Here is a 13,184-nt window from a genome sequence, read left to right on the forward strand (position 1 = left end):
TTAGCCAGTGCACATTAGCGAATGAAATCTCTGACATGTCTGGAAAATGATAGTATGTATCCTGATAGCTTATAAACGCCTCTCCAATGTGTGTTTTCATCTGGAAGATGTCGTTTTAAAGCATTCACAAGCTGTCAGAAGCAGATTTATGATACAGAATAAAAGTGAATATGGCACTTCCAGATGATCTCTGCAAAGCAAGCATGCTTACTGGGTAATAGAACTGTATAACTGTGACTTTGTTTTTAATGATAATTGAGCTGTGTATTTATAAGCAACTACACAAAATATTACCCATTGATTTTGTGTTTTCATTCGCTTCCATTTATACACATGCAAATGCATGAGAGTTGGAATGAGAGTTTACTTTCAGTGTGACGCAAAAACTATATGATAATTAACAAACATTTATGAGTGCACATCTGTTTGTCTTTGAAGCACAAATATTATGTCATATGCCAGCATATGTTAGCATGCTGTTACTTCTTTGAATTATATATAATTGTTTGTTTGCCGAGTTGGAAAACAGATGTAATCATTTTTAGACATTACACAAAGAAAGAATTCAAATGTGTCCCATATTCAAGTCTCTCACCCAGAATCCCTCCTTTCAACAGATGCTTAGAAAGGAAAATCAATGCTTCATTTCTTACCGTGGTCATGTTACCACACCAGAAACCGAAGGATGGCCGGGATGACGTAAACTCAGAACATAAATCCTGTACATCAGGGATGGGCATCTTTGGTCCTGGAGGGCCACTGTCCTGCAGAGTTTAGCTCCAACCCTAATAAAAACTCACCTTCCTGTAGCTTTCTAGTAATCCTGAAGACATTGTTCAGTCATTAGGGTTGGAGCTAAACTCTGCAGGACAGTGGCCCTCCAGGAGCGAAGTTGCCCATCCCGGTAGCACATTAAAGGAAGTAATCGACAACCTATTACCATAGTGCAAATAGACAGTTTTACCTTTCCAGCTGCGTCAGGCGGCGCTCGCTTCTGTAGCAGTAAGTTAGCAACTTCAATCTTCCCGTATTTGGCTGCAACATGCAGGGGAGTGAATCCCTTCTGCAAAGAAAAATAATTCATACATAGAAATAAAGAAAAATTGATCAACTGGGATACAGAGACAAGTCATTTAGTGTGGCATGCAACTGCAGTGTGGCAAAGCTGGTCAGTTTTGGGGTGGGGATGATTTATGAACTGCAACTGACATTGGGAAATAAACTGATCTGTGTTGCACAAGTTTCCTTTTGTTAAGTAATACAAAAGTACACTGTAAAAATGAATACGCTATATCTAGTCAATAAAATTGTGGCAACAGATTACAAGCAATATTATTAAATTTAACAAAATAGAATTGAGTAATAATTAATCAAATTAATTCCTTAAAAGGTAACCATTTAAAATGAGTAAAATTTACAACAATTTTTTTTTAAACACATTTTTTTATTTTGCCAACATTGAAGACACCTGATGTTAACAAGCAGAATCACTGAAGGAGAAAACCATAATTTAAGTCACCATTATGGTGATCAGTGTTTGTTTTAGTTGGGCTCTTGACCTTAAATCATTGACTTTAGATTTTGTTTGGCTGCTGTACCTGAGTTATAACAGCCAGATGAACAACGAGAAAAGGTGATCTGATGGTGTTGGTTATGTTTTAACATAATCATTATTTCACAATCATTTGACCTGAATCTCTGAACTCATATAGATCCCAATTTACTTGGGAACCTAATTTACCAATTTAGGTTTACTTTATTAATTATAGCAGCACTGTTCTTGCACAGCATAATATTTTGAACTTTTACAATGTAATCCAAAGATTTCTTAAACATGTCTCATATACAAAAAATATTTTTTTTGTTTTGATTTAGTTTTTAGACACACAGACATCAATAATCAGCCTGTGAATCTCAACAATGGTGACAATTATAAAGCATGTTGCAGTGCATTCTGGGTGCCACCAATCAAAACTCATTCATGGCTCCCATCATACATTGCTGCATGAATAAATAATGTGCTTATGATCAGAGGTGATCTGTTTGTCACCATTGCTGAGATTCATACGCGAATTCTTGATGTCTGTGTGTGCCTACATAAAAAGTTTTTTTTGAAGTTTTTTTTTTTTTAATTGATTTGATCATATGGATTTCAATTAAAAGGCTAAAAATATTATGCTGTACAAGGACAGATCTGCTATAATTAATAAAGAAAACCTAACTCAGAATTTGGGCTCTATATGAGTTCAGTGATTCAGGTTAAATGATTGTGAAATAATGATTATGTTAAAACACAACCAACACCATCAGATCACCTTTTCTCGTTGTTCATCTGGCTGTTATAACTCAGGTAAAGCAGCCAAACAAAATCTAAAGTAAATGATTTAAGGTCAAGAGCCCAACTAAAACAAACACTGATCACCAAAATTACGTTTTTTTTTCTCCTTCAGTGATTCTGCTTGGTAACATCATGTGTCTTCAATGTTGGCAATAGAAAAAAATTGTTTACTCATTTTAAATGGTTAACTTTTAAGGAATTAATTTGATTCATTATTACTCAATTCTAATTTGTTAAATTTAATTAATAATATTGCTTGTAATCTGTTGCCACAATTTTATTGATTAGATATAGCGTATTCATTTTTACAGTGTATATACTAGCCCTTCCGTCCAGCTAGAGATGAAGTATGTACAGTATACAGTAGAAGCTGAGCTTTCAGGTGAAAAAAAATATTTTTGGAGATTTAAGCACGTTTATGCCACAATCAAACTGTAATGCGGGAAAAATATTGTAATAAATGAATGAAAATCAACAAAAAAAATTTAAATCAATTTTTAAATATATATATATAAATGTTATATTATATATATATATATATTTATAAAATTATAAAAAAAAATATTTTCATATATACATACATACATACATACATACATACATACATACACACCATATATATATATATATTTGTATAGAAATTTCTTTCTTACTTTCTTAATTTCTTATTTATAAATGAAATATGACCAGTTTTAAAAAGATTGAATATTTCACTCTAATTTACATTATGGAACCAAAACTAAACAAAACTGATTGTATTGTAACCCTTTTTCTCCTGTATAATCAATTGCCTAAATTTAGTGACATAATGTTTATTTTATAACCTCAGCCTCAACTGGGAAATGTGTAGGTTTAGTTGATCTGGAGATTGACATTTTCCCTTGACTCATTGAAGGCCAGCATTCCATATGCCTTACTAAATCAATCATGAACAATAATTAGAGACACAGGACAAACATATCCAATGACAGCTGTGTTATCGGAGGGAAACTCTGCTCTGCTGTGAATGGAGTCGCGGAATACACCATGAATTCATTCTCCTACCTCAGCACATTCTCACACTGTAACACTTGGCAGCTGCTCAGTGATGTTTGTCTAGTATTTTATGTCTATCACAATCACACAGCGGGGCACCGGGTATTTCTACAGCTAAAACAAAGCTGCCGATAGTCGTTGTGGTCAAAGATACAGGTTGAGTTTTATTGGGTGGAAAAAAACTTTCTCTTCTGGAAAACAGACTAAAAAATATTGGCTCATTTTGCATCCGTTGTTTTGTCCAAGGACAAAAAATAATATATATATATATATATTTTTTTTTTTTATTTTTTTTTTTTTTTTTGGTTTAAAGTATCTTTTTCTTTTCAACGTAATGTCTCCCAGTGTCACGGTGTGGGTTTGTGGGTTTGTGTCTTGTTCTTGTCTGTCATGTGTTCCCCTGTCTTTTCATGTTTAGCTGTCTCCAGTTACGTTGATTAGTCTTCCCAGGTGTCTCTGATTAGCCACGCCCCCTTGTTATCTTGTTTAGCTTGTTTGCCTTTGTATTTTAAGCCCTGTGTCTAGTTCAGTCTTTGTGAGTTCTTGATGTTGTTATGTTGCCTGTTCTGTCCCGGAGTCGTAGTCTTTGTTCAAGTTTATTCTTAGTTTTTGTCATAATTCAAGTTTATTTAATAAAACACTGCTGCATTTGGATCCTGCTTCCTGCTTCTGCGTCATAACAGAAGAACTCACCACAAAATGGATCCAGCAGTTGTTAGCAACCAGGCCCTGAGAAAATTCCTTTCTTTGATGTTCCAAGATGGCCAGCCTATTGAGAGGTATGCGAGGGACTTTTTGTCTTGCTGTCATCTGGGAGCGTTAGATGACACCCAGCTCATGGACCTGTTTTGGAGCGGGCTGGATAATGACGTTGCTCAATTGATGCCGGAGGACTATACCGGCTGGACCCTAGAAGGGTATGTCGACCTGGCCCTCTCCTTGAGCGGTTCGGCATTTACTGTGGGCTTGGCTGATGAAACACCCTGCAAGCTCACAGTACCCCCAGAGCCCTCACCGCTGGTCGCGTCCAGAGTCTTCACAGCTCCACGTCCCGTCTGCCCAGCCAGAGTCAGTTCACGTCTCGCCCGCCCGGCCCGGGAATCGTCACGTCTTGCCAACCATCAAGCCAGCCACTGGATCGGTCTATGGACGTACAGGACCGGTTTCCAGCGTGGCCGATCCCCCGCTTGTGTCTGCCCGTGCTGCCAAGAGGGCCATCGTTCCAGGGTTTCGTCCTGCCGGGCCAACGCATCACGTCACGTCTGCCGATCCAGAGACTGTTCACGTCACGTCTGCCGATCCAGAGACTGTTCACGTCACGTCTGCCGATCCAGAGACTGTTCACGTCAGTCCTGCCGAGCCAGAGCTTCACGCCAGTCCTGCCGAGCCAGAGCTTCACGCCAGTCCTGCCGAGCCAGAGCTTCACGCCAGTCCTGCCGAGCCAGAGCTTGGGGCGGCGGCTATGTCACGGTGTGGGTTTGTGTCTTGTTCTTGTCTGTCATGTGTTCCCCTGTCTTTTCATGTTTAGCTGTCTCCCGTTATGTTGATTAGTCTTCCCAGGTGTCTCTGATTAGCCACGCCCCCTTGTTATCTTGTTTAGCTTGTTTGGCTTTGTATTTTAAGCCCTGTGTCTAGTTCAGTCTTTGTGAGTTCTTGATGTTGTTATGTTGCCTGTTCTGTCCCGGAGTCTAAGGCTACGTTCACACTGCAGGCTGAAACGACCCAATTCCGATTTTTTTGCCCCTATGCGACCTGTATCTGATCTTTTCATGACAGTCTGAACGACACAGATCTGATCTTTTCAAATGCGACCCAGGCCACTTGGGTAACGTTATGTGGTCCCAAATCCGATACATATCCGATCTTTTGAAATGCGACTTCAGTCTGAACGGCCAGGTCGCATGTATCCGACCCGCACGTCATTGATACGCGAAAAATGTCATAATTCTGCATTGAAGTAGTCGTCGGTTTGAAAACGGACTGCATATTCGTCGAGCTGAGGTAAATCTGCCGAACGGGTCGACCTCGACGAGCCCGTTAATTTAAAAAAAAAAAAAAAAAAAAAAGCCCACGGCCATTATACGTTATGTTAACTTATTTGTGCTGAATCTGAGATAGGTCAGCGGCTGCTGTCTGGCTCTTGTGTAACGGTCGCTGCGTGCGCTCGTGTGTGTGTGAGTGAGAGAATCACAGTTACTCTGGTTAAAGTTTAGCTACTTCCGCAAACAACAAGTGACGTCGTTGACCGTTGAGTACTCTTCGGCGCATGCGGGTCACTTCTGGGTCATTTCACGTTCACACAGGAGATCACAAAAGGTCGCATTTAATTGGAAATGTGAACGGCCTTGCAAAAAAATCGAATTTTTTCAAAAAATCGGAATTGAGCATTAAGCCCTGCAATGTGAACGTAGCCTTAGTCTTTGTCTTAGTTCAAGTTTATTCTTAGTCTTTGTCATAATTCAAGTTTATTTAATAAAACACTGCTGCATTTGGATCCTGCTTCCTGCTTCTGCGTCATAACACCCAGCTGTTTATAAAATAAAGGGTTGCCCCACCCAAACTTCCTGTTTCAATAGGAAATATATCAACACAGCAAAGGCACTAGCCAAGCCATTTCATGTGGTCTTTGAAACCATGAAATGAAAATTATAATTTTTTTATCCTATATTGCATCATTTATTATAAATGATTTATCCGTACACATAATTTTTTTTCATGTCTTGTGACCTCATAATCTTAAATTAAAATAACTTCCCCTCTATCTTGCAGCAACATCTCTTCTCTAATAGCCGCCCTCGTGCCAGTAAACACGTCACATGAGAAGACAGCAAAAGCAAACACCAACTATGCAACCATCCAATCAATTCCAGATGGACAAAATCAAGTCCCGCCCTACATTTTTTCTAGATCAAGAAGCTATTTCACTCCAATAGATGTCACAATAGGGAAGAAAAGACTATCGCAACTTCCATTTCATTGCGACTTTAAGGTAAAACATGTGTATAATATTTCCTGCAGGAACATTTCTGTATCATGAGCGCTGTGTGTCTTAACTAGAGAGAAGAGATGGCTTGTTATCCATGTAATTAATAGATGTTTCCAAATATGTTTCAGTATGAGTATAGGTGAGTACCTATCTACAGACCTTTACACACATCCCGGAGAAATGTGGAAAGGAAAGCCCTGTGCTCAATAATAATCAGTATAAACACCAAAATACTAATACATCCCACATGCAGCAATTCCAAATGATCCTAAACAGCATCAGATGTTCCACATAATGGACATGATGTCAAATATCATGTTGTAATGTATTCCATGTAATGAAATATAACACCGCAATAATACTGCTAGCAACATCCTCCATCAGCATATGGCAGGTTGGTGAGCTATCATGATAGATGAAGTTCCTTTCTTTTCAAGTTGAAGTTCCTTTCATTTCAAACAAACTTCTTTCACATTGTCATCATGGGGTATTGTTTGTAGAGTTTTGAGGAAAATAATTAATTTAATCCATTTTGGAATGAGGCTGTAACATAACAAAATGTGAATATTTTCCAGATGCACTGTATGTATTCAAATGACATTTTCACAATTCCTTTCACTTTATCAAACAACAGATGTTTAATGTGTAAATTAAAACATTTATGAAAAATGTTATGATATTCCTTTAAAAAATAATTTTTTGATAAACTGTATTAATATCGTCATTATTATTGCTTTGAGAAGTACATTCTACTGTACAATAGACCTTATTCAGAGCAGCGCCATGACAGGTATGAAAGCGAGGCTGTGAGGGGACCTACTGTGTTTTCAATGGCATCCGCTGTAAAAGCTGTATAAAGCTCCTAGATCACTTATAATTTATTTATAAATTATTTATAATATTTTTTTTTTTTTTTGGTCTACTACTGAAATTTCTTGGAAAGATATTTTTGCAGTGTTTCATCAGCAGAATAATCCATAAGAAACACATGAAATGAAAAACCCACTGAAGAGATGTATGTCTATCCCTCACAGCCTTGCTTTCATTCCCATTCAAATCAAAGATGGTGCTGCTGTGAATACGGTCTACTCTATAGTAATATATTTTTAAAACCGAACTTTTAATTTGGCAGTTTGTAGTGATTATGAAGACCTTTGAGTGGATAATTTTATAAAATGAAATGACTCTCAGAGCAGCTCTTCGTGTCCTCATATATACAATACAGTAAATACAGTAAATAATTATATAGTAAATTCCATTTTTTTGACTGGATTCTGTGATTCTGTCCACATTTTACGCATCCCAGAAATCACGGGGCCCTAACTCTTCAACAGGCCACATTCAGTTTTCAGTTACAACTTCAAATATAATTGCTCTAGTTCTTTGGGTTGGGCTTGTTGATTGTAAAGTAAAGGGCAAGACACACATCTGCATAGTGATTAGTTTTACTGAATAATCAATTTAAAAAAGAATTTGAAACAGTCTCCTGTCTGAGTGATATAACGTAACACTTTGTCAGCAGAATGTAGCTGATGCTCAATTTATTCATAATTGAACGAATCTACTTTTTCATAAACATAACTGCACGCTTGATGAGAAAGAGGGCTGTTTGCTCCATTAAACCAAATAGAAAGAAATCAACATCGCATCACAAGGAAAGCAAAATGGAGGAGATCAAACAATCTTGTTAAAAAACTGATGAGTGTAACAGGACCATGGAAAATAGCGGGCAGGACCCACTAAACAGCACAAAGTGGGAATCTTAGATACCTCTGCGATTCTGGGAAACAGAAACCAATTCTTGATCTAGATTTTTTTTCTTATTAATTAATGTTTACACCAATGTTAAATATCAAGTTTATTTGTGCATTTTTATTAAATTACGTATATAATTATAACTACTTTTTAAAATAATAAATTAATAATAAATCAAAACAACTGTGTGTTAAGAATTAATATAGCTAAATATAGTATGGCTAGCGATATGGCTGTCTCTAGTGCACACAAGTGTCATTGCCATTACCCTCCCCCCCACACACCTGTACTTAATAGTGCGATTAAAGTACATTCTATTTTGATTTGCCAGATGAAATTTATCCTATTTCAAATAAAAATACATTTCTGAAACATGATTTACCACATAAAATATGATACACTGTAACACTACCACCAAGGAGGTCCTTAAAATTGACAAATGCCAGGAAGTTAAAACGGGCCATGTTAAAAGGCTCTTCCTTGTAAAAAAAACGAATGGACTCTGGAAAAATTATGGGGAAATGATTTCACAGCCTGGCTATCTATGATTATCTGACCACAAGCAACAAAGCAAATATAATGGAGCATTATGGATCGTCCAGCTTTGTTTGTTTGACTGACCTTGGTAGTGATGCCAAGAGATGCTCCGTTGTCCAGCAGGATGGATGCCACGTCTTTGTGGCCTTCACGTGCGGCCAGGTGGAGGGGTGTGTATCCAGTTGTGGTGGTGGAATCGGGTGAAGCCCCGTGTTGCAGCAGTTGCTGGATTATGTCGGGTTTTCCCAGACGACTGGATATATGCAGCGGTGTCTGATCGTCCTACACACACATTTAAGATAAGTTACTACTTTTTTTTTTTCCTTTTTAAAGGTTGTAAGATGCTACACCTTTTCAATATTTCCTTGCAGGACTGCAGAACTAAATTAAGCGAGGCAACACTTAAAAAAGGTTTGGGGCCTTTGGCAGTCTTTCATGTAACCACAAACAAACAAGCAACTGTTTCCTATTAGTATAGATAGACTGCATTGCATTCCACAGCTATTACACTCCACAGTAGTTTCACCACACTTTCATTACATTGTCTGCGCTTCTAAAGTCTAGCATCATTTTACAAGTACGTTTTATTTACATATATGACAGATGGTACACAGATGGAACTACTGTACTCCATATGATGTGGTTGATATTTAAATAATAATATAGACTAGAATTTTTAAAAATGAAATGAAAAGAAATAGAAAACTAATGCTATTCAGTTGCTAATGTGTTCTGGGTGGTTGACAGGATGTTGGTATGTGGTTGATAAAGTGTTCTGAGTGGATATAACATGTTGTTATGCACTTGCTAGGTGGTTGTGGGTAGTTGCCACAGTAGAGTTCAACAGTTCCAGCCCCCTTTTTCAGAAGCGCTGGTTCCGGAAGTATTTTTTCCATTCATTTTTCCAGTAGGGGCTTTTAAAGTCGTCGTTAAAGTGTTATAAGCCATGAACCAATCGAATTAGCTATGAGGAGAATCACAACACTACAAAATTTTATTTAATGCAAAAAGATTTTTAAAAATCTGTCAAAATGACAAAGGTACAACACTGTGAACGTAACACCTTTAATAAGGGAAAGAACTACAATCCCATGAAGCACTGAAAACAGAATAATCGAATTAAAAACAATAGAGAAATATAAAACTATTGCAAAATACGCATATATATATATATATATATATATATATATATATATATATATATATATATATATACACACACAAATATTTAAGTATTTTGAGAGCTTAGAGAGATTGACTGGATTACATTTGCAGTGCTTCATGGGAGTGGGCGGAGCTAAAGAGCTATTTTGGTAAGTGTTGCTTTTTTCGACTGATTGGTGTCATTTTCTGTACAGCATCATGGGTAATGTAGATTTTCACTAGAAATTCTGCTGTTAAATACGATTATTTTATTTTTTTTATTGCTGAAATGATGGCGTCAGCAGAAGCAAATACCATTGATTAACAATCTCGTATCTGACATTGTCTTTAAAGGTTTAAAAGTTATCGTTCAAAATCAATTTCCCTATGGAGAAAATGAATGGAGTTTTCAGAGTGTTCAGAGTGGTTGTTTTCTGACTCAAGTCAAAAGAGCCCCCTTTCAAGTCTCTCCAAGCTCCCTCATCTAGTGTAAGTCTTTGGGATTTGTTTCACCTGTTTTATCATGCGCCAGATAAAAATTCGAATCACTCAGAATGAAATATAACAGAATAACTCTCCAAAGGGTTGCATGATTTGAGGTTTTAGCCATGTCCGCAGCACAAGCATTGTGGTGCAAACTATATGCTCAACAGCTATGGGTTAGGACTTTGTCCTAATCACATACCCTAAAGAAGGTGTCCACTAGGGCTGCACGATTTGGGGAAAATGTCATATTGCGATAATTGAGGTCAATATTGCGATTGCGATATGCGATATAATAAACAAATGGTTTCATGAGTCAACTTGCTTGGTTCTCAAGGAAAATAAATGCACACACAGATTAGTGATAATCTGCCTAAAGAAAAAAGTTCTTTAGTCAAGAGCAGTGAGTGTTTTTCTCTGTTCCCTTTGTTCTTTGATTAACTTTAGAGACAGATATAATTAGTGGCTACTGTGTACTGTCCCTTTAAGACCAGCCGCTGCTGTCAGAGACGCGGATCTCACACGTGCCTCATTCTCTCACGAGTCATCACAACTCTTCACGTTCATCATAAGACTACTCTTATGTTATGAAGACATTTTGGCATAATTGTGTGTGTTATTGTTCGTTCAAGCTCGAAAGAGAACTTTATTCTGGCATGCTGTTTTGTGAGCACGCACGATATTAGCGCGAGTCTTTCTGTGTGTCACAGTCAGGACATTCACAGGCAGCGCGTTCATTTTGGCATACATGTGTGTTGTTCGTTCTACCGCGAAAGAGAACTTGATACTTGCGCGCGTATATCTGTGAGTCGTGTGTATGTGTGTGTCAGGAGGACATTCACACGGAGCGCGTGCTTTTTTGTCTTATCGCGCATGAATGGTTTAAAAGCATTTGCATGAATAAGAGCAGGATCATGTAACACTAGCCAAAGGATGCCAAAAATTAACAGATGCTGCGTTAATTGCATTAACAGCGCTAATTTGTTTATTTAATATAAAATCGCAGCATTTTGCGTCATATAATCGCGTAGGCTTGACATCGCGATCGCGATTGCGATTCGATTAATCGTGCAGCACTAGTGTCCACCATATTTTTCAAATTGTTTTTAATGTGAGCGGCGCGTTTTTAAAATGGCGGTTAAAAAACCGCTCAGCGACTTCATGCCGAGCGCACAACCTTTTTTTTTAATGGTCGCCGAGAGTTGAAGAATGTTCACCTTTGGGTAAAACACAGCACTCATCACTGTCACTTTTTACCCAATTGTCCAATCACAGTGAAGCTGGGGCGGGACAAATACCACACGTTCAACCGTCACATTCTGCTTTATATTATAAATATATATACAGGTATATATATAAAATGCTTTATATTTTATATTCAGAAATATACCATTTGTGTAGTAAGACACTAGTAACAGTTCCGCAGATATTCCGTATCACCACATATAGCGTCTCAACTGAAAAATCTGCTGCGCCGCCGAAACGCTTTCAAGCGCCCGCAGAAAGGCGTTTTTGGTGGACACACGCCCAAATTTGAGTAACAGTAGCAGCACTTGTCTTTGCAAACACCACTAGTAAAGCAGCACATACCCAGACTCGTATCTCTCACTCACCTTAGCTTTAGCATCCACATCTGCTCCATTCGCCACCAGGAATTTGACCACGTTTGCCTGTCCTGCCCTGGCAGCCATATGGAGTGCCGTCTCTCCCCTCTAAAACACACACAGAGGAAGCTTCAGGAAAAAGGTACTACTGTGTTTGGACAGTAAGCCTTTGTGTGTGTGTACACAGCCCTTTCATCAGACCCCTGTCTTGCTCTCTTTGTTTTGACTGTCTCAATGAGCTGCACCCCAACAAAGCCTAAAGCATGTTTCTACGGTAACAGTGGCTTGCTGTCGGCCCACCGTCTGTCTGATGGGGAACAGTCGAGCATGATTACAGTCTGACTGTACTCTAATTACAGTAGAGTGAGGAGCTCCAACCTGTGGTCAGACGTATGTTTAAGCACATGGACAGAGGCTGTTATTACCCTAAATGGCTTTATGAAACGGGAGACCAAACCAATGTGGCAAGCAATGACACGTTCCAGAGAGGAACACGGCTGGCCTCTGGGGCTTCGCTAAAATGTTTTGTTTTTTCACTATCAAAAGGAAACTTGTAAAACTGTTTGTTTGGTGCTGGTGGGGTTGGGGACTGCTGTACTCACCACATTCATTGTGTTAGGAGACGCTCCGTGATTTGTCAACTGAGTCACGATATTTTCATGGCCCATAAAAGCGGCCACATGAATCGGTGTGAGTCCAGACTGCCAGAGACACAGAAATATGCAGCTTTGAGGTGTTGGGAACTGCATGCTAAAGCAAATATTACCTCACTTCAAAACAAGAGAAGATTTAATTCTCACTCTATCATCAAATGCTAGACTGCTATGTATGGAAGCTTGTTTCTACCTCAGATTAAAGAGAGTTTAAAACAAAAAATAAAGTCACACTGTAAGAAATAAAGTTGCAAACGCAGAAAGGTAAAGTTGCAATTTTGAGATATACTGTACAGTAAAGTCACAATTACTGTATAAGAAAGTGTCACAATTACTACAACTGCATGCAAAGCCACATTGCCAGATAAATTACTCTGCAAGATTTAGTGACATTGTGAGTTTAAAAAAGTTGCAATTATAAGAAACTAAGTCGCAAAATTTTGATATATAAAGTCACATTGCAAAATATATAAAGTGAAATTGCACTGTTGGATATAAATGTGCAATTATGAGGGATAAAGTTGCAACTGCATAATATAAAGTCATGTTGTGAGATATAAAGTCCCAATTAGCAAATGTAATTCACTATTATGAAAAATAACGTTTAAAATGTGAGATATAATTTCTCTCTAAGGCGCAAACAGACTTTC

The 13,184-nt window shown here is 38.0% G+C and overlaps 1 protein-coding gene across 23 annotated transcripts in view; it reads right to left on the minus strand.

The window, feature by feature from the left end:
- The window catches only part of ank3b (ankyrin 3b), a 180,347-nt gene that overhangs the window by 48,773 nt on the left and 118,390 nt on the right, over window positions 1-13,184 (minus strand). For all 23 annotated transcript variants that reach the window (XM_079851655.1, XM_079851677.1, XM_079851657.1 and 20 more), the window contains 4 exons: window positions 12,484-12,582; window positions 11,891-11,989; window positions 8,736-8,933; window positions 965-1,063 (listed from right to left, as the gene is read on the minus strand). In XM_079851655.1, the coding sequence (XP_079707781.1) occupies window positions 965-1,063; window positions 8,736-8,933; window positions 11,891-11,989; window positions 12,484-12,582 (495 nt within the window). The remainder of the gene's footprint in view (window positions 1-964; window positions 1,064-8,735; window positions 8,934-11,890; window positions 11,990-12,483; window positions 12,583-13,184) is intronic.

The sequence above is a fragment of the Squalius cephalus genome (genome assembly GCF_949319135.1).
Source record: "Squalius cephalus genome assembly, chromosome: 19".
Classification (NCBI taxonomy): domain Eukaryota; kingdom Metazoa; phylum Chordata; class Actinopteri; order Cypriniformes; family Leuciscidae; genus Squalius; species Squalius cephalus.